At 38.2% G+C, this 20,860-nt stretch overlaps 2 protein-coding genes across 2 annotated transcripts; one reads left to right on the top strand and one right to left on the bottom strand.

The window, feature by feature from the left end:
* The first annotated feature begins 8,850 nt into the window (after positions 1 to 8,850).
* On the top strand, positions 8,851 to 14,014 carry LOC104417159 (carboxyl-terminal-processing peptidase 2, chloroplastic). The gene is made up of 13 exons (XM_039300820.1): positions 8,851 to 8,984; positions 9,102 to 9,333; positions 9,448 to 9,597; positions 9,964 to 10,046; positions 10,171 to 10,379; positions 10,711 to 10,779; positions 11,011 to 11,129; positions 12,101 to 12,176; positions 12,254 to 12,295; positions 12,774 to 12,882; positions 13,242 to 13,339; positions 13,414 to 13,507; positions 13,612 to 14,014. The coding sequence occupies exons 1-13, from the start codon at positions 8,856 to 8,858 to the stop codon at positions 13,735 to 13,737; spliced, it is 1,536 nt and encodes a 511-aa protein (XP_039156754.1). The 5' UTR covers positions 8,851 to 8,855; the 3' UTR covers positions 13,738 to 14,014.
* A 278-nt stretch (positions 14,015 to 14,292) lies between these two features.
* Positions 14,293 to 18,231, bottom strand: LOC104414400. The gene is made up of 2 exons (XM_010025490.3): positions 17,678 to 18,231; positions 14,293 to 15,278 (listed from the first exon to the last, which is right to left on the bottom strand). Exons 1-2 carry the CDS (start codon positions 18,128 to 18,130, stop codon positions 14,751 to 14,753), a joined length of 981 nt encoding a protein of 326 aa, XP_010023792.2. The 5' UTR covers positions 18,131 to 18,231; the 3' UTR covers positions 14,293 to 14,750.
* Positions 18,232 to 20,860: the final 2,629 nt, after the last annotated feature.

Raw genomic sequence — 20,860 nt, 5'->3', positions numbered from 1 at the left:
TGATTGCAATTTGTTCTTTTGGTTCTCCAGTTACGTTGCGAGCTAGAAAAGATGTTTTACAGCTAATGCACATGTACCACAAAACGAAAAGTCGAATGCATTCATTCAAGACACGAACCTCAATGAGAGAATCTTCTTCGACGTGACCAAATCAATTTGGTTCAGTGTATGTCTCAGACCGTGTTGAAATGTGAACCGACATCCCTTTTTCTTTAAGTTTTGTCACGAAAGAGCCGTTTCTTGATAAGATGAAATTGTAGCTGAAGTCTGAATAACATAATATAAAACAAATAAATCAAAACAAATAAATCAAAAACCCATTTTCTAAACTTTTAAGTAAATAGTTATTCAGCAGACTTTTCGAATAATCTCGACTAATCATGAAAGAGATTTTTTTTTCATAAACATATATGATCAACCTTCTCTGAAATAGCAAATCTCTTCGATTGACCCATATAAGTCCGTTCATCCAAATCACTATGAAGAACTGTTATTTTCGCATTTAATCGTTCTAACTCGAGATCTCATATAGCAACTAAAGTAAGTAATACTCGAGTAGAATGGGAATGTTAGAATTGAGAGAATGGAGTAAGTTAGATAGAAAGACGAACCACTGTAAATTTGTTTTACAACTCTTATATCATTTCAACTTTTTTTATTTGCATAACTATTTTCCATTCGAGAAACACATTATAAACTTCCATTACAAAAAGGTTTTTAAACTTACAATCAATTCAACCCCTTGATAGTTGTGTTCAGTTATTTCAAGACTTTGCTCTCAAGTTAATAATCTAATAATTCTTGCCAGCACCACATGAATCCTTTTTGTTAATTGCAACCTTTTTGTGCGTTGGTCCATCTGATCCAATAAACTTTGTAATAACCTGATTGGAAGGTCTCAATGGGTGCGAGGGGTCCGCCCTATGCGATGTGGATCAATTCGGACGTTTGGTATTTTCTTATAGGGTTCTGTCACAAACATTTGTTCTATAACATCTTGAAAGTATATGAGAGCTTCTGAGGGTATTTGGGGCTAGGGTTTTATAGAGTCCTCTCTCTTTCATTGTATTTCGAACTCTGGCTAGTGAATGTCTGCTCGTTTTCACATCGTGGAGAGTAGGATATGGGCACGACTAGCTAATAAACACTTCGCACTTCTGCTTTCGGCTTTGGTCCATGTATCCTCGTCTCCTTTGCGTTTCAGTACTACTTTCTAGCCTTCTAGATAGGGAAAAGAAAGTTAACCTTTCACTTAGCGGTGGAAAGCAAGGCTAACGCGTTAGGAGGAGAAAAACGGCCAAATCAAGCACTAAGTTTCAATACTTGACATGCTCGATCTCTTTAAAAATCCATCCTCTAGGGTTTTTGCTAATGAAAGTTTCGAAATTTCAGTTCCTTTTATCTCCCGATTAATAAATAATTTGAAATATATTTCATTAATATAACTATTTGTACCGCTTCATATAATTAATCAATGAAATTTCATTACATTTTTATAAGTAATAGTGAAGGTCATTTCTAGAACATATTTTGAAAATTATTTATATCTTATGAATGAAACTTTGAATTCATAAAGCCAGCAAGAGCAATCATTCTCTTTGGAACCATGGGGTGGAAATTAGGTGGGCGTCTCTGTCATATTAATCTTCATTTGACTTTTTGGTGTTTTGCTTTGTTGACCGGAGAGAACAAAGAAGATGACGTCTATCGATTGTGGCTTCCACTTCAATGTGTACGGCCCCATCTGCGTTCATTTAATTGGAAATTAATAATCACGGTCTAGGTCAATATTGGCGCACACACATTGTATAGTTGACTTCGAATTTTAATTGATTAGGTTTAATCAACTTTACTTATTTCGCGAAAAATAAATAATTTAAAAAATATATATATTTTTAAAGAAATAATTACCTATATTGGTCGGAATAATTAGTTAACAAAATATGTTTTTATTATCTTTTCATAAACGATGAAAATATTTTTCATTTATTCATTTTTATATGTGAGACATGCGATCATATTTAGGAAAAAGTCTTCCAAATCACTCATTTTATACTGAACAAACAAAATCTCAATTTTCTTTTCAGCTTCAATCTTGTTTTTTCTAATTAATTTCTCTTTCTTAAATACGAATATATCATTGACAGTGGATGGAAATTAAGTGGGGTCCGTTATAGTTATTATGTTGCAATGTAGTATAAATGTAGTTCCTTTTCCCCCTTCCAACATGGAAGGGGGGGGGGCGGGTTTCGAATCTCCACTTTCTCATAGAGTTGGGATGAGGACGAATTAGTTTTAGGTGTAAGTTCGACTCCCACGCCCTGTAGTAAGGAAGAATGCAAAAATCTGAGAGTGAGAGTTAGAATAGGAATAGTAGAGTAGGATTGACAAAAAAAAAAAAAAAAAAAAAAACTATTTGATTTTATAAATGACACATGTAATAAGGCTAGAGTAGTATCGGAATTCTCAAAGTAACCTTCACATCAGAATTAGAGAGAATGTAATAGTTATTATTATGATAGTTAATTAAAATTCATGATTTTAATGTCATATATATGTTCATAATACTATTCATTACATAATTAGTACTATAATTGAAACAATAATTAAATAACAATTTGAGCATCAACTATAATATGATTAGTGATTAGGATAATAAGTATATTATAAAAATACAATGAGTTGTATGATAATTTAGATGACTGTACCTTCTTTTCGTGAATATTTTTTTGGCAAAGATGTGATCGTTATAGATTCAATGATTTCAACTAGTAGTTAAAATCCAATTTCAAAATTCAAATCCAAGCTTGGTCTAATCAAATCCTATCTTTTCAAATCCCAACTCAGAGATGTGTAATTCGTGAGCTAATTAGACAACATTTTGCTTTGAACATAAGAGTTTCTAAGAGTAAAATTCAGGAAAAGAAGCCAATTTTATGGGAAATGTAAAACATAATTATTGATACAAGTCATTTTCACATAAAAAGGGGAATCTTTTGTTACAATAAAAGCAAAAGTGATGTGACTTATTTAAAAATCGAAGTCAATTTGCTTTATAAAAAGAAGATGTTTTATAAAAGAAGATGTCAATGAATTTCTATGAAGTGGTTTCACAGATTCAGCCAATTGTCTTGATTGCGGAATATCATTGAGAAATAGAAATCCGTGTTATCAAAAGATTTCCTACGATTATTTCTAATATAGAATGAATCAATCATCTAATTTGGTTATCTAACTGAACAAAAATGGTTTAACCGTAAGCAGATTGTATCCATTGGGCACATATAGGTTCGATTGAGATTTGTTTATAAGCAAGCACAACATCATTTTCAACATAACGCCCAATGTGTGGTGGCCCAACTTAAATGGGATATGATAGTTTCTTTATGGTCTAACATTCTTGCCAATACATTATCCTTGTTCTATTCCAAATTGTAATCTCTAGTGAACCCCATGAGCAAAAGCCCTATCATGATGAATCTTGCGATGTATTGGTGATGAGTATATAACGTAGCTTGAGTAGCAAAGTCTTGTGTTATGAATGCAAGCAAGTAAAGAGTTTCCACCGGCATTTAGAATTTCGGAAGTCTAACTAACAAGCCTTAACAGACAATAGATTGATGTTCAACCCTTCTAGGGCGATTCCATCCACAATGAAAAGTCCATAGAACATTTGGTATAACATAGATAATAAATAAATAGGCTTGCCTTCACCAAGTAGCAAAGGGTCTGAACCAAGATTTCTAGGTGGATGTGATAGGGTATTAGTACATCCAAAACATCATCTAAATGTGAAAATTTGTCCTCTAAAAAGGAAATATGGAATGAACTGATCATAATTTATGAGATTTTGCAAATAAAAGAAAGATTATATGCAATTTGATAATGATCAAGTGACATTGCTTCTTCGACTCAAACCAAGGAGCTTAAATTGAAAATAACTATTGCAGGCATATTGTAATAGCAATTACACAAGGGGATGATGCAATAGTAAACAAGCAAACCTATGGACTATCCGATTCCAGGATACAACAAAAGCCAGACGGACAACTTTGGCAACTTGATCACATTGGTTGCATTTGCCAAAAATCTTGACATAAGTTGAGGCCCATTGTCATCTCGGGCCCTGTGAAGGACCAGTTGACGGCGGCTCAACGGCGATGAAAATAGTCCAGACCAGCAGCCTTGCCTTCGACTGATTCAGCCTTGCCCAAGGGATGACATGTTTGCAAAATATGGTAAAGAAGGACAATGATCTTGTGGTAAAATTCCGCAAATCAAAAGTCCTAAATCTTTCGATTTCCTCCGATTATCTATCCTTCAGTGCTAAACTAAGTCCCCATTCATTCAGTCTACAAATTAATACAAACTAGATTTGGTGAAATGGGTCTACACTTCTAGATAGACCACGTCCTGAATCAATCCCTCCCTCTACCGTTCATGTATCAGTCTGATACTAGTTTTGTGAGGAGTTATCGGCATCTGCGGCATTGACCCGGTTGTAAAAGAGGGTGGACAGGTATTAGGACTCGGCTCTTCGACGAACAAGTTAACGGATTAGGTGATGATCAGGACGGAATGTCCTCAAGTAATTCTAGAACGACGGTGGAAAATTGACTGGAGTCATCTTAAGGCATGATGCACTTTTACTTCGCCAAGAGAAGGAATACATTTAACACGTAGGATTTTCATTCCGATTTTCTTTAAGGTGTTGCGATTATCATTGTATGTATGCTATTGCTACCGTACGAATCCACCTCCACTTTCAAGATGGAAATTACTGCTTGTGGGTTTATGAATGAGGTCAAATCGAAACAAAGCCCTTCAAATGCGAGCCCATAGCATGTTGCTTTAATATGAGTCATAAGCAGCGCAGGCCCAAAAAAAAGTTAATCGCTCAACATCCTCCTAAACATTGACATCATTACATAATAACCCCTAAACTTTGAAAAATGATAAATTTACCCTCCTGAACTTTAACATCGTTGCGCAATTGACCTTAAACTTGGAAAGTTACAAATCAGCCCTCCTATGTTTCGATTTTTGTTAATCATGTAATAGACTTATTTTGGTCTACAAAAAGAAGAAGATAAGTCCATTTTTAAATAACACCCAATGGCTATACAATTATAGACAGAAAAATTAGTGACCGCAATAAAATCAAATATTATGAGGGTAAAATCTGTAATCTTTCAAAATTCGGGAGCTACTGTACAACGTCGCCCAAGTTTGAAGTGGTTTTGGCAATTATCCAAAAAAAAGAGGAAAACTTTAATGATGTATCAAGTAGATGATTTTGCAATGATGTAGAACCAACATTGTAAGTTGTACATATACTGCCCAGTTCTAGGAAAATCTCTTCTGCATTAATTCACATCTCCTTTTAATGAACTTTTTTGTCCATTAAAAAGGAGAATAATTCTAAATAAGAATTTGAAATGGCTTCAATTTAAAGAAAAAAAAGGTTCAGAGTTAACTTTTTCTAAATAAAGACCTAAAGTAGCCAACACAATCTCCTATAAGAGCCTAAATCACTAACTAGTCATAACGACATCAGCATTTTGACATTTTTTTTCTTATGTTTTTTTTTTTTTTTTCTTTTCTTCTATTCTCTCTTTCTTCTTCCTCTTGCACACTGACTAGCCGACGACAGCCAAGTTCCTGGCCGACTTCCTCTGCGACTCTTGCCTCTTCTTCGTCGGAGTTGGCATCCACGAAGACGTGAATAAGGTTTTCTGTGACTACCGCCTCGACGTTACCAAGATGTGGACTCCTAGCCGCAAGGGAGCAGGGTCGAGAGGAGATAAGGAGCGTTGGGCTACAGAAGTTGGCAAGGCAGGTCATAGGGAGGCAAATCCAGAATCTTGATGCAATCTTGTTGAGCCGATGGGCTAACGAGCGTGTAGGTTTAGTACGCATACCTCGGCAGCCATGTGTAGTAAAAAAAAAAGTATTTGATTGGTAACAACAGCGGCATGATAATTGGAAGCCTTTGGTGTGTTTTCTTTAGTCTTCCCTCATAGGGACAAGTATGACTCTGGTTTGGGCATAAATACAAGAGTGTGTTTAGTTGCAAGGGGAAATGAGTGGCATCGACCACCAGGTCGATTTGATGCACTTGTTGATATTTCGGGCTGCTGATGTGGTGCTACTGTTCCTTGCTCTGAAGCTGGGGACTTTGTGGTTCTTATAGGACTTGTAATGGTGATTTCCCTTCTAGTGATTGCTGGAATCTAGTTAGAATGAGAAAGTAGGCTATTTGGCATAATTTGGTATCCAAATGTGTTAAGATATGACTTTATAGCTTTGGCTCTTGAATTAAGATCACATTTGTTCTTTGATTGCTCCTTTTTGAAGATAGTCTGGAATCGTTCTATTCCTTGCCGGTGTTCATCTTGCTAGTGGACATTGGAATTCAGAGTTGGACTAGGAAGTGATGTATTTAAAAGGCAAGTCCTATGCTAAGAATTTTTTTTCCGGTCAAATTTTGCTAAGAAGTTGTTGAAATTGGCCCTAAATGGTGTTAACTACATTACTTGAAGAGAGAGAGGGATACAACTCTTCATGATAATGTTGCTGCTCTAGTTGATGGGGTGTTAAATAGTGTTTGCTGTCAAGGTGAAGATGTCCTTGAGTTTGGATCATCCGTTAAAACCTTTTATGCAGGATGGCAAATTGAAGGTTTGTAATGTTATGTTGAATCATTCTTCTACTAGTATTTATTTGTGTTTCATTTACAATACTTCAGCCTAGTTGTTAATTCTAGGTTTGTGTTGGACATTTTTCAGTTTCATGCTATAAAGATAATTAGTTTACCAAAATAAAATAATCATGTGTTCAACTAGTAGTTTTTTTTGTTTTGGTAAGGTGTGTTCAACCAATAGTTTGTGAACATCAAAATGAAAAATGTTCAATTAGAATTTGAAAACATAACTAAATTGGTTCTAGTTACTCTTTGAGAAGAAGTATATGAAAAGGACCTAGTGACTTCAAAAGAATTGAACGAGAAGTCATATGAGTAAAAAATCTCATGTACGATTTTCTAGAGTGGAAGTAAAGTAAACTTATCTGTCAACTTTTTCTCTATCACCCAAAAACTAAACTCTGCCGGCTGTCAGAATACACTTAACCTCTCGATTTGAAATCACTACTAATTACATGCACGTATTATCTTAGAAATAAACTTATGTCATCTCGCACCTAGGATTTAGATTGCATTTTCATTAATCATGCAAATATAGGATTAAAAATCATTTAATTTGTAGACTTTCGGGATAATTTGTCTTATTGGCTAACAAGAAGATGTACATGGCAAAAGAAAACTCTAGATGAAAATGCTCTTGACTAGTCAGAAGACCTGGAGGCATTACATTGGCCGTGTCAAGTAGGATGACTAGTGTCCAAGTTAACAAATTCCAACCAACCTTTCATTTGGTTAATGGCTACTAGAGTTTTGATAATTAAAGCTTTAGGTCTTCTTCGGATTCATTACATTTTAGTATTGTAATACGTGAGGGTTTCATTTTGTCTTCTTCAACCTCATGGTATAGCAACATGGGTTGGTGCAATGAGTTGCGGAAGGAAGAATCATCAATGGCTTCTCGCCCTGGTATTGGCCATAGTTCACAAGAAAATGGATCCTGTGTGCGCCATAATTTAATGCGACATTGGTTTGATGATGAAAGAGTTGGGTGACCTCCAAATCATCCATTGGGCATTTGTCATAGGCTAATTAATTGGGTTTTGAACCATGTTGCAACTTAGACTTCCTTGGATCGATGGAAGTGCCTAAGCTAGGTCTTTTCCAAGATTGATCACTTACTTGCTTAGCTAAATCGTAGAGAAAGAAACTTTCTAAAGAGAGGGTTCTAGGAGAGAATGTTTTGTATTGCTCAGGAGTTTGGATGGATATAAATGGGAGGAAGGACATCCCTATTTATACAAGAGTCCCTTGGATTATAATCTTTGATGGCTTATCAATCTAAAGATGGAGATCGCATCTCTCTCCATCTACCAACCATCAATATTTATGCCAAAAATGCTCTAGAGCTTAGTACATCTATTGTATTGCTCATCTTGGGAATGTTTCAAAAACCCTAAGTGACTTGTTCAGTCTTCTTGGATGTAATATGATACTTTGATCTCAGAAAACCTCGACACTATGACACATGAATGATGCAGATTGTGGCATCAAAAGTGACTTCATTATGCCATAATTGTTGGAGGGCACTAACCAACAGAGAAGTGATTTGGCTTCAATTTGCCATCCCATTTATTTCGGTCAATCAACGCTGGTTTAGGTCTCTCACGTTTTAGGTTAATTGTAAAATAGACAAAATCTCTTCAGCATTTGCACCAAATCTTGATTTATATATACACACTTTCTTCTATCAAAATTTTACCGTCAAATTGCTAAATTGAATGATGTGTGATAATTGAAGGACATATCAATTTGGGGTTTTCCCCTCTATTTATCACTAATGTTCCGATTTGTGATTTTTATAGTATTAATCTAATTTAATATAAACTAACAATGAATAAATTTGTCAAGTGTGCTAATTTAAATTTTTTTATGGTAAAAAAATTAATTTAAGATAAATTTATCACATATATATCAATTTAGATTTTTTTTTTTTTTTTTTTTGGTGATATTGACTCTAAATCGTAGAAGCTAATTCTCTCATATTTTCGGGAAAAGGAAAATAGCAACCATAGACACCGTTGTTGTCCCGACCCGACTCGATCCGACCGAGCCTCCATGGATCCAGACTCCACCGAACCGGGAAGCAAACTGATAAGGAGCAACGTAAAAACCAACGACCGAAAAAGAGCAGCCAACTGGACATCCGAAGGCCATGGAAATCCTCGCGACCTCCACTTCTTCTCTATCCACTCTCCGCCCGCGCTTCGTTCCCTCCGGCGCCGCCAGACCCCGCGCTATCCCTACCGCCGCCATTGTTGCTCTCAAGCTCGCTCCTCCTCAGGTAACCCTCTCCCCGATCCCTCCGTTCTCAGTCCCGCAATCGGTCGCCGTCCGGTCCGTGGAAAGCGATTCTGATCGAGCCATCATCTCTCGCCGCGTCCCCGCCGGCCAACGGAAGCCTCGGTCCGCGATGAGCCTTGGAGCTCGGATAGCGTGCGCGAGCTTCTTAAGCAAGGGCGCCGGCGGTCGCGGTCGCGGTCGCGAGTTTTGGAGGACGCAGGTGTGGAGGCTCGACGGGCGCCTGTCGTTGGACGGGCTCAAGCGGCGCGTCTCCCGGGCGTTCCTGAAGCTGCTCGTCGGCGCGATGCTGGTCGTGTCGTTCTCTTTAGCCGTTAGCAATACTCCTTCGTGTGAGTCCGTTGTCGTCGCTTACGTGCTGTTTGGATTTTTTAGTGTCGGCGGCTGAAATGAGGAATCTTTTTCTGTTTCTTTTTCTTTTTTCCGGTGATGCTGATGTGGCGCAGGGGCTCTCAGTGAAGAGAATTTGCTCTTCTTAGAGGCGTGGAGGACTCTCGACCGCGCCTACATTGACAAGAATTTCAATGGACAGAGTTGGTTTAGGTATAGAGAGAATGCACTGCGCAACGAGCCGATGAATACGAGGGAAGAGACATGTATGTATATTGGCCTTCACTTCCTTTGTGCGTTTGCTGGTGGTGCTACGATTTAGAGAGGAGTAGAGAAGTTGTACCTAGTTTAGATGCATAGATAGAGAGAGCGGGTTTGGATGTGTTTTGCAGCCCAAAGTGCATTTTTTTCTCTTACTGTTGAGGCATAAATTTGTCTCCAGGATTAGATGAGAAAGGATGATGTTCTGACTAAGGGTGTGAACATGTGGCATAATTACAGAACAGAATACCAATTGGTGGGAACAGGGGAAACTGAAATAGCAAAATATGAAGTAATCAAATAACAGTATTATGAAATTGGTGTTTCTTGTTTATAACCAGTCTGATCATCATTTTCCATTGGCATATCAGATACTGCAATAAGGAAGATGATTGCCACACTGGATGATCCTTTTACCCGTTTCCTGGAACCTGAAAAGTTCAGGAGTTTGAGAGTACATACCTTCTCTTCACTGACATTCTAGATCCTTTCTTCTGTCAAATAGGGAACACATTTTTTCTCTGCACTGTAGAGATTAGCAAAATATTTAGTCATTTTTCTGAATTTTGTGAAGGCAGTCTGGAACTCAAGGTGCTCTAACGGGTGTAGGACTCTCAATTGGGTATCCAGCTCGAATTGATAATTCACCTGCTGGGCTGGTAGTAATTTCTGCAGCTCCAGGAGGTCCTGCAAAGAGAGCTGGCATTTTATCCGGAGATGTTCTACTTGCGATTGATAATTCAAGTACAGAAACTATGGGAATATATGATGCTGCAGAGAAATTGCAGTGAGTAGTTTTAGTTTTTCCATTGGTCAGTTCCTTTTTTTTCCTGCTGGGATTTGATCCTAGCACACTTCCACCCCAAACATAACCCCCCAAGGCTATCAGACTGATGCCTGGGGGTTCATCTATGTAGTCTATGTCTATCCTTATAATAACTAGTTACATGCATATTCATACCACGGTTGAATCTATTATATCATGAGACTTGAACACAGATTATCGTCTTCCTTCTTTGAGTGCCTATAATATTGAGTTTAAATTCAAAATAATGTGCCATAGTAAGAATTATTAAACTTGCCCGAGGGTCTCCATAAACTTTCATCATAAATTGCAGGGGTCCTGAAGGAAGTACAGTGGAATTAACTCTTCAAAGTGGAAATGAAATAAAGCATCTAGCCCTCACGTAAGTTCAATTTCAGTGCTGCTTAACGAGAACTGATATAATGTTCATCTCTGGTAGAGTTGGAACTTTTACAATGACATAGGCAAGTAAAAGCATTTAGGTACCCCATGTGAGCTTTAAATAATCACTGAAAATGAGTTCCAGTTTACATTTATTCTGGCTGTAGGCTCTATTTCATTGGTTATGTAAATCTAGAGCAGTGGGTCTTTATAATAAACTGCCTCTTTCCAGGAGAGAGAAGGTATCACTAAACCCAGTTAAATCAAGGCTTTGTGAGGTACCTGGCTCTGGAAAAGATTCTCCACGAATTGGGTATATCAAGCTAACGTCATTTACCCAAAATGCTTCTGGTAAGCACCCTTAGTTTTGTCTCGACAATGCCAAAGCATGCATGAAAAGCTCCTGTTGCCAAAAAGAAAGACGTGCACTAAAAGCTATCATGTTTGTTCCGTAATGTTTATGCCGTAATTGTCAAAATCTTTCTACTCATGAGTTTATATACATGTTTTCTTTAACTGAGAGGTTGTGTGTATTGCCAATTCATGGACACTTTGGGAGGGAGAGGTGTTAAGATTTAAATTATATTGTGTTATCTCACAACTTAAGCTTTTAGATGAATAGTTGTGTGAAACTCTAATATTATGCAGTGCAAGATGTCTCCTATTTAGTTCATTGTACTCCGCCTCATCTATTTATGAGTTTCCCTTATTTGTGCGCCTTGGGCTCCCATGAATTCTTTCACATACTTGAATTAAGTTCTCCCACCTTAAGTCCTTCGGCATAATACCGGTCTTTGAGTAAGAGGTGTTAAGATTTAAAATATAGTCTGTGTCATTCTTAAATAGCTTGAGTTTTTAGAACAAATGGTTAACATTCAAGTTATCAGAGATGTTGAGGGAAGGCTATTGAGAGAGTGGCCTGATAACTGATTGTTATGATTTATTCAATAAATAAATAAATTGAAATCTTGGCTCGTTGAAATTATCTGCTGTTGACCTCTTTGAATGTCACATTGATGTAATTGAACTTTTAGAAATGGATATAAGAATATTGTTTTGTATCAAGAGTTTTATAACAATGCATGTCTAAAAACCTTCTTCAGGAAAGTATTCTATGTTGCACTACTGTGGAAAGTATAACTTGTGTTCAAACTGTTTTTGCGTAGGTCTTACACAATAAACAGAAAGTACGATTTTATTTTAACTTTCTTATGCAATGAATTTATGCAATGAAGTCTATCTCTCTCTCTCTCTCTCTCTCTCTCTCTCTTTCTCTCTAAGCGCACACAGGGGATCTCATCTCACAGTTTTTTATGCTGTAGCTGCTGTAAAAGAAGCTATTGAGACACTAAGGAGCAATGATGTCAATGCCTTCATATTGGACCTTCGAGATAATAGGTAATTAGCTTACTTGCTCTGTCGTTGATTTTGCTCCATAGACTTATCAGGCTTCTGAAGGTTTTATCTTGCTGCAGCGGTGGCCTTTTTCCTGAGGGTGTTGAAATTGCTAAACTCTGGTAAGCTCTTCTTCTCTATTCTAGCTGATAAAGTGGAATCTGTATGATTTGTGTTCAGCAAAGCAAGGCAGTAGCTAGCACATGGCCGTCCAAAGTAAATGCCACAATTGTGACACATCTTATATAATGATGCATCATTTAACTATATTAAATTATGGAAGTATCCTGCCTGTCCACCAATATATGGTAATGAACTTGTTTTCCACACCAATTCATTTACCAAATCACCCCCATACTTGCATTCTTTGCTTATGATTATTTGGTTGATTGGGTATGCCCTGATGACAAAGAGCATGGTATCTGCCATAATATCTTGCTAGTATTATTTAACAAGCTGGCCCACAGTTCCATTATCTGGATCCCGGGGGGCTTCACTTTCCCCATCATTATCTTATTTTCTTTCCGTTTTCAACACTTAAATTGAAGCAATTTATTCATCCAAATGTGGCGTTAGTGTTAACTTCATTTTGTATCCCAGGCTGGATAAAGGGGTCATTGTTTATATTTGTGATAGTCGTGGCGTTCGAGATATATATGACACAGATGGAGGCAAAGCTATGGCAGCATCAGAACCCCTGGCTGTTCTGGTAGGGGCTTGTTGAATTTTGTGAATATTTCTATTACTATGATTAGCTATATTTGATGTATATCATGTATAAGGAATGTAGCTAACCTAAAGCTGCGGTATCTCTTTATTTTGAGTAGAATAGATAATGCCGGGAAGATTTTTCTTTTATCTACATGCCATAGTCTTCTTTTCCATTAGACTGCAGCATGTGACTTTCAAAAGTACAAGTTTTGCTCTCTCTCTCTCTCTCTCTCTCAATATAAGTGTGTCATGGTGAGGCAGGGCAGCTCTGCATGCATGCTTTCGCTAAAGTGAACAGAATTATGGTACTCATCATCTTCCATAGTAAATTACTCATGTCTGTGGGGCTTCTCTCAGGTGAACAAGGGCACAGCAAGCGCAAGCGAAATATTAGCAGGAGCATTGAAAGACAACAAACGAGCAGTGCTATTTGGGGAACCCACATTTGGCAAAGGGTGATAGCTTTTATCCCTATTCCATGCATTCCATTGCATAGTTCTGACATCAATTTATCTTACCAACTCTACAGCAAAATCCAGTCAGTCTTCCAGCTATCTGACGGCTCTGGGCTAGCAGTCACAGTTGCTCGTTATGAGACTCCCGCGCACAATGATATTGACAAGGTCTCCCTCCCTCCCTCCCACCCCTCTCTCTCTCTCTCTCTCTCTCTCTCTCTCTCTCTCTCTGTAATATCTGGTCTGCGCTAAGTCCCCTTGCTCTTATTTAGGTGGGTGTAATTCCTGATCATCCTCTTCCCAAGCCATTTCCCAAAGATGAGGAGGCATTTTGTGGCTGCCTCCAAGATCCAGCATCAAGTTGCTATGTGAACAGAAACCTACTGTTTACAAGATGACGGGTGCTTCCGAAGCTTAACAAATCAAGCCATCTCCAGGCTACATTCTTTGATTGGTTTAACATTCTTTTAGATGCTGCTGGGGGCAGTGCAGTCCTCATCAAGTTACTTGTCATTGACCGTTTTCTTTGCAATGGATCAAGGAGAAACATGGTGCTCGTTAGACTATATTTGCGAAATTACCGCATCTCATCAATCCTTGATGGTCTGAAGTGTTCTGGGAGGCTGGTATCTTGGATGAGCTGCCTTTGATTTGACCGGTGATGGCTTATCGAAAGTAGTATCTTATTTTCTCTCTCCTCTCCCCTCCCCCCCTTTTTCCTCTCCTCTGCGTTTCTTGGCTACGCTTTCCTGGTTGCAGTTTGGGAAAATAGTTAATGAACGAGGCTACATGAGCTAATGATGCTACAGATCTATGCAAGCCCAAGTAGGAATTTGGGCTCAGAACCGCTCATTGTTGCATTCATCTACATGATTCTTCGAGATGAAACGCCTGGCAAGGCTCAAGGCCGTTAACAGTGTAGCATATACTCGAGGAAATAGAGCAAAATTCCCTTAAAAAGTAAAATGTTCCGAAACATGTTAACATTGCAAATCATTTGCGTGGTAATTCGCCACATTATTCCTCAAACCTATAAGGGTCACGATACAAGTGACCAAAACCCACTGTCCACTACACGTAGAGAATGGAAGACAAGTTACAGGAGAGGATGAATCTGAAAATGCCATTTAGAGGCTAAAGAATAGAAAAGAAAAGTGGACTTGGCTTCTACTTGGAGCTCTAAGTCTTAAACAATGAGATGCACGCATATTGGTATCCCGAATATGGCAGTGCTTTCTTCTTCATCACAGATTAAAGAAATGATCCTCAACGAGGAAAATTATCAACAATCAAAGTATCCGATTTACCAACAAGCTAGTAGTTTCCCGACCTCAGGCAGTGACTCGTTCTGAGTTCCCAACCAAGCAAGATCAAACAAAACTGCTCATAAACTCAAGCTTACTTTAGCAAATCACCAGAACATTTTAGTCCAAGAGCCGAGGAATGGGAACATCGCAATCAAAAGTCTCAACAGCAACGGAACATCATCTCTGCTTGCCTTTCTACTATACTTGCCAATATCCATCTGTGGTCTTCGCGGTCTCTCTGAAACCGGGGACGACTTCCCTGTGAATTGCTTCCCCTCCAGCTCGTCCCATCCACCAAAACCGTTTGTATCTCCCTTATACTCGGGGGCAGAAAAATCTCCCTCAGACTCCCATGATTCATACTCTATCTTATCCTTCCTGTTCCATCTCCTCCAATCTCGTTCTTCCTTTGTTCTGATATTGTTTGCACGGTAAGAATATCTTTTCCTTCTCCTTCTCCTGGGTTTACCTTTTGATTTGTTCTTTTTTCCAGGCCACAATTTCTTAATTAGTAAAGCAAGGGCCGATTGTCCAAAAGGAAGAGCCAGAGTAATGAGAAAAGCTTTTGGACCAGTAGCTATCAGCCATGAGATGAGGATGATAGGAAGTGTCCAACCATAGGATTTGAATACCTACACTGGCCAGAAATCACAGTTGAAACACTAAACTTAAACTAAACTTATTAAAACAGACAAGGGGAAAATATTGCAGGAATCATTTTTTGCAAAATAATGGGAAAGAACCCTCTTGCATTCTTCCTAAAAAAAATCACATAATTGAATTGAGAAGCTTCTTATAAATTGTGTATTGCCTACAAGAACAAATTCACCTCCAGAGGTTCTCATGGTCAAACATCCAAAGAGGCAAGTCTCCATTGCTTCATATCCAATATTATTTAAGCTTTTTATTTCTTTAAATGAGGAAAATTAGATGATACAATGTTATTAACAAGCAATATCAACAAAAAAAATACAAAATGCTTTCTGTATAACATTGACAAAACTTGAGGCTAGAACACCATAATCTTTGGAGCTAGATGAGAACTTATTATATAAGTTTAGTAAGAATAATAGTTGATGACGAACTTGACATATAGCAAGTACACAACAATATGCACATTGCAAGGCAAATGCTTTGTGATTTATGTGTTGTCTACATACTAAGAATTTTCACATGCTATCGGTGTGCTTCTTTTTAGTTACTCCACACGTGTTTTGCTTTCCTGGTACAACAGCTACATTTCTTCTGTTTTTAACAGAGAAGCTGTGAATAAGTTCACACAACTTAATAACATTAGATGTTGCTATTCATATGTTCTTATAAACATGAACTACTCACAACTAGAAAAAAATCAAATTTCAAAATTTGAAATCAAAATTGTAACCAAAAAGGTTTAAAGCAGATATCAACCAAAGAAAACTTAACTTGATATGTGCATAGACAAATACACATTTAAATAATTTGATAATAGCAAACGCATTGGAATAGTTATCAAGTGTAGATATCAGCGGGGCCTACAAGTATCATCCCTCCCTCTTCTTGGTTAGTTAATTGACAATCTCAAACCACATCCACATCGCAGCCCATCGAATGCCAAAGTTATGGAAAGTACATGCGCAATTTGGGTAGGATCGAGGCTCAAACCAAGCACTATGAGGGAATTGCCAGGCCAATATGATGGAGATTAAGTACCATCAATGGGAAACCACAGAAAAAGATCCCACGCATGTGAAAACACAGACGTGATTGAAATAGCTTTGATGGGTATTACTCAACTTGAAAGAAATTTGAATCTTACCAAAAAAAAAAAAAAAAAAGAGAAATGGACAATTGGCGCCGTTTTGGAACTCATCAACTTCCATAATTTGTAGCAATTAGTCATGTAACAGGCACCGAGCCACTGATTTTTACGTGAGGATGAACTTTGGTATGGTTCTCAATTTCAAAGTACAAGGACAAGGAAGGATAGATGGACCGAGGAGCTACCCAAGCCAATCAAAAGTAGAAGATATATCAAAATGGGCTACTAACTTAGTTTGTTGGATTAGTTGATGAATTTGAGCATGCAGGACTAGTAGAGAAGGGTATTGCAGCTGACAGCACAGTTGGTAATGCTATGAATGCAAGAGTTCGGTCTGAATTATCCGCATCTGGAAGAGAAGAACACTTTGATCAAAGTGCACACTCCTGCTCATCTAGTCATGCTTAGTACCAGTGGGATAACCATGACAGCCCTCCACCCCGAGGACAATAGTAAATGAAGGCAGGAGATTGAATCAGCAGGCCCTGACTGTGAGAACAGTAAGAAGTCGAATTTGGACACCAGGAGGCATTCAAGTTCTTAGAAGATCATGATAAGCTGGTGCAAAGGCATTGACATGAAGTTTAAGAGGTGCACTATGCAGCGGTGATCTAAGCATCTCCACCCAAAATTCATGAGGAATCCCACCGTCAACTACAAAAGTTCTGTCTGCTCCAACACAAAGCTCATCCCAGGACCACATTTTTCAACGTGTGTCAGGAACAAAAAGTCATTTAATGCCCTTGTTAGTCAGATTGATTGTCAACTTAACCACGCCATATCAACCACGACAGTAACATTAAGAAATCTACCAGTCCCTGACTCCCTACGGTGAAATCTTCAATCCTGACAACTGAAACGTGCACATGCCTCAACATACTCAAGCAAAACAGGACATCAAAACTTCTCTCTGCAATCCGCATTTGTCATTATTCGTGAAACTCTCCAGCATAAAATTAACAGCAAACAACCACCATTTGCCCAGCAGGACAACCGAGTTTCACGCTTTGTTCATTAGCGAACTCTTTCCAATCAGGAAATGCTGCCGCACATGATACAAAATTACACGAGCGTGGCGAATTTAAGCAAAAGCAGACATTTTTGTGTAGCACATCATCACAACGCACCAGACCCGATTCATCGAATTCAAGAAAATTACGAAACATTCGCTAAATCGAAAGAAATGGTTCGGCCAACAAAAAGAACTCGAAAGAAATCATTGGAACATACCTTGAGGATCCAAAGCGAGTCAATCACCTCCTCCCAAATCCCAACAGGCTCTTCCTCCTCCTCCTCCTCCTCGTCTTCATCTCCGTCGTCGTCGTACCACCAACGCCTCTTCGAGGAATCATAATAGCACGGCCACCAACGCTTCTTCCTCCTCTTCTCCTTCCTCCTGACCCACCTATCAAACCCGACGCCGCCGTCTCGAAGGTCGTGGCCGAATCCGCCCAGCCCCCGGTTCCCGGCATTGGAGCCCCACCCGACGTACCTGGCCACGAGGGTCCGGTCGGTTCTCCTCCGGCGACGGAAGAAGAGGAGGGCCGAGCTCGTGGGCAGCCCGGAAGCGAGGCTCCTCGGCTCGCACGGCGGAAGCAGCGGCGGAGACGACGGCGAGAGCCTCCATGGAGGAGGAGGAGGAGGAGGAGGGAGGACCTGCAGCTGCAAGTGCAAGAGCTCCATCCGTCGCCCGCGCCTTCCGCGTTATCTGCTGCTCTTCTTCCCTCCAGCTTTCTTCCATTTTTCTTCTTTTCTCGACTTTCAGATTCTTGTGTGGCGCATAATCGGACGAGTAGGGTGATATTATAATCCCCATCCCTTTCGTGGTTTTCAAGCAGTTTGCTCTAATGATACCTTCTAAACCTCGTTTAGCGTTGGTCATCACAATTTTTTCCTCTCTTGTCTCTTTTGCAAATTTTTAATGAAAATTAATTCCATCGAAACTCCCAAAAATTAGTACCCACCTGAGTTGTTTATTCGAAACTAATATTGGTCTAAAAGAATTTCAAACCAATAGTGTCATGACACATTTTAAAGTGAATTAATTTTCATGTCATGAGACAGTAGCCTAACCCGATCCATCCTAAATTTGAGATCTGATGTGAAGAAGGGTAGATTCAGATCTGAAGCACCATTTTAGGATTCTTCATGAAACAAGATTGGTTTATAGTAAATGTGCCGTTGGATTTCTAATTTGTAATTCTTTGTGAGATGATGAATTAATTTGAGAAAAATGTGTCGTGATTTGAGATTTGAGATTTCTGATTGTATTAGCCTTTTTTAATTACAATTAACATGAGTGGACACTCCAGGCTATTAAAGTAAATTCTTAATTTCTCATTCTACTTAGAATGCGTTTGTTTCATGAATTTCAAAAATGATTAGTAATATTGCTTAAAAAATTAAGAAATCTCTATTATGAAAAGGACTTGAGAGAATAAATGATAATTCTGCCCAATTTGGAGTGCCGGATACCTCAAATGCCAAAACTTGGCATGGGTAGATACTTAAATCTAAAACTTCCAAAATATATACTTAAGTGTTAAGATAAGAGAAAAAAAAAAACACTTAAATGCCAACGATGAGAAATTCTTGCCAAAATACTAACATTACATTTTCTTGCTACATTTTTTTACTAAGGTGGCATTTTTTTAAAGTATCCATGTGGCGCCGGCATGACTTGTTTATCCCAAAATGATGTTTCGTCCCCAAAATTGATCTTAAAAAAAAAAAAAAAAAAACTAGTACGACATCATTTTGCATTTTTCAGCAAGTTTTAAAAATAAGCCACATCGAATTTACAGCTACCCTCACCGAAATTGACATTAGGTGCCCAAATTTTCAAAAAAAAAAATAGGCACTTAAGATACGTTTGGTGACATTTCTATTTTTTGGAAAGAAAATTTTCAAAAATAGTTATTTTTATTTCTACTCCCTAAAATAATTTATGAATAAAACAACACGTTTGGTAAATTTTTAGAAGAAGAAAGGAAGGGGGGGGCAAGTGACAACAACTAGTGACATGTGCAAGGCGGCGAACAACGAGGGGCAATGGGCGGCGAGGAAGAAGAAGAGAGGAAAAAAAGAAAGAAAATGATTTATTTCTAGAAATTATTTCCGAAATTAAGAAATTACTTTTTTCTATTTTTTTTTTTGTCTCATATCTATTCCCCAGATACCTTTTTATTTTAAGGAATAGAAAAATTAACTAACGTTATAAAATGGATTTCTGTTATTTTTCTATTCCTAGAAACAAGAAAATAAAAAAGCAAAGAAACATATAAAAATTACAATGCATTGTCTAAGTACACATTTTGAAAGTTTTGGCAATTAGGTGTCCACTGTGTCAAGTTTCGAGACTCGTAATATACTTTTGTTGTCCAATTTGTAAAACAACAAGTTCACATATCCATAATCAAAGCTACCACTTCATGTCATTCTTGTGGTTCAATTGCATTCGTGTGGCACTTTGCAATGAGAAAAGAAATATGTGATATTGAATTATTAAATTAAATTAATTCAGGGATTAAAACTATTGAGAAAAAATTTAGAAAACACCAAATTTATCACAACTCTATTTTTATTTAGGGAAAAGATCATAAAAAATCTCAAACTTTACCCAACATGACTAATTCACCCCAAATTTTTTTTCATGATATAAAAAATTCTGAACTTGTATTTCGTGTGATACATTTACTTTAAACTATAGGACTTTTTTTTTTTTTGAAAAGACTATATGACATTTTGGTCTTTTACTCTCTTTTTTAAATCTTTTGTTTTTCTTTTTTTTTCTTCTTCTTCTCTCTTTCCTTCGCCACCATGGCGGAGGGAAGTTGGAGTCAGGCGACGGCTGCCCTCACCAGCATCAGGCAAGGGTCACCCTCGTCTGGGCTGGCTAGGGTCGCCCTCGTCGGCATTGGGCAAATGTGTTATACCCCGAACTTCGAGCACGCACACATCCCACTGTGGTCGATAGAAATGCGACTTCCCAAGACACGTTGCCGACCCATTCATTTTATAACGCATGTGGAAGCGATACAAATTCCCTGACAACAATTAACTTGGGATAGAAAAGCAAGTAATCAATCACAACCAATCAAGCTTTCTTATAAATACATAGGTTTATATACAACACTGGATTGTCTACAAAATAGACTAGCTCAACAAGAAGGGAACTGTCCTATGACCAACTAGTTAGATACGTTCGCCGATTCTTCGATCTCCACATCCACAAATGTCAATGGCTTCGAGTCCTCCACAACCGCCATCTAAGGACCTGAAAATATTATCCCACAATGGGGTGAAATAATGTCTCAACGAGTCCTACCCTCTAAGACTCGATTAGGAAGAAAATAAGCCTTAGGGCTCTAACCACACAAATAGAAAGGAGGACTTACCACCCCTTAGGCCCTT

Source organism: Eucalyptus grandis, chromosome 8, assembly GCF_016545825.1.
Source record: "Eucalyptus grandis isolate ANBG69807.140 chromosome 8, ASM1654582v1, whole genome shotgun sequence".
NCBI lineage: Eukaryota > Viridiplantae > Streptophyta > Magnoliopsida > Myrtales > Myrtaceae > Eucalyptus > Eucalyptus grandis.
The sequence above is the reverse complement of the archived record's forward strand: the minus strand, read 5'-3'. Positions and strand labels throughout refer to the sequence as shown.

Excerpts from the sequence above, each read along its gene's own strand:
- LOC104417159 (XM_039300820.1), top strand. The coding sequence starts at position 8,856 with ATGGAAATCCTCGCGACCTCCACTTCTTCTCTATCCACTCTCCGCCCG. Across the intron at positions 9,334-9,447 it reads CGTTAGCAATACTCCTTCGT|GGGCTCTCAGTGAAGAGAAT; the intron begins GTGAGTCCGTTG and ends GATGTGGCGCAG. Across the intron at positions 12,296-12,773 it reads GTTGAAATTGCTAAACTCTG|GCTGGATAAAGGGGTCATTG; the intron begins GTAAGCTCTTCT and ends TTTGTATCCCAG.
- LOC104414400 (XM_010025490.3), bottom strand. The coding sequence starts at position 18,130 with ATGGAGCTCTTGCACTTGCAGCTGCAGGTCCTCCCTCCTCCTCCTCCT. Across the intron at positions 15,279-17,677 it reads ACTCGCTTTGGATCCTCAAG|GTATTCAAATCCTATGGTTG; the intron begins GTATGTTCCAAT and ends TGGCCAGTGTAG.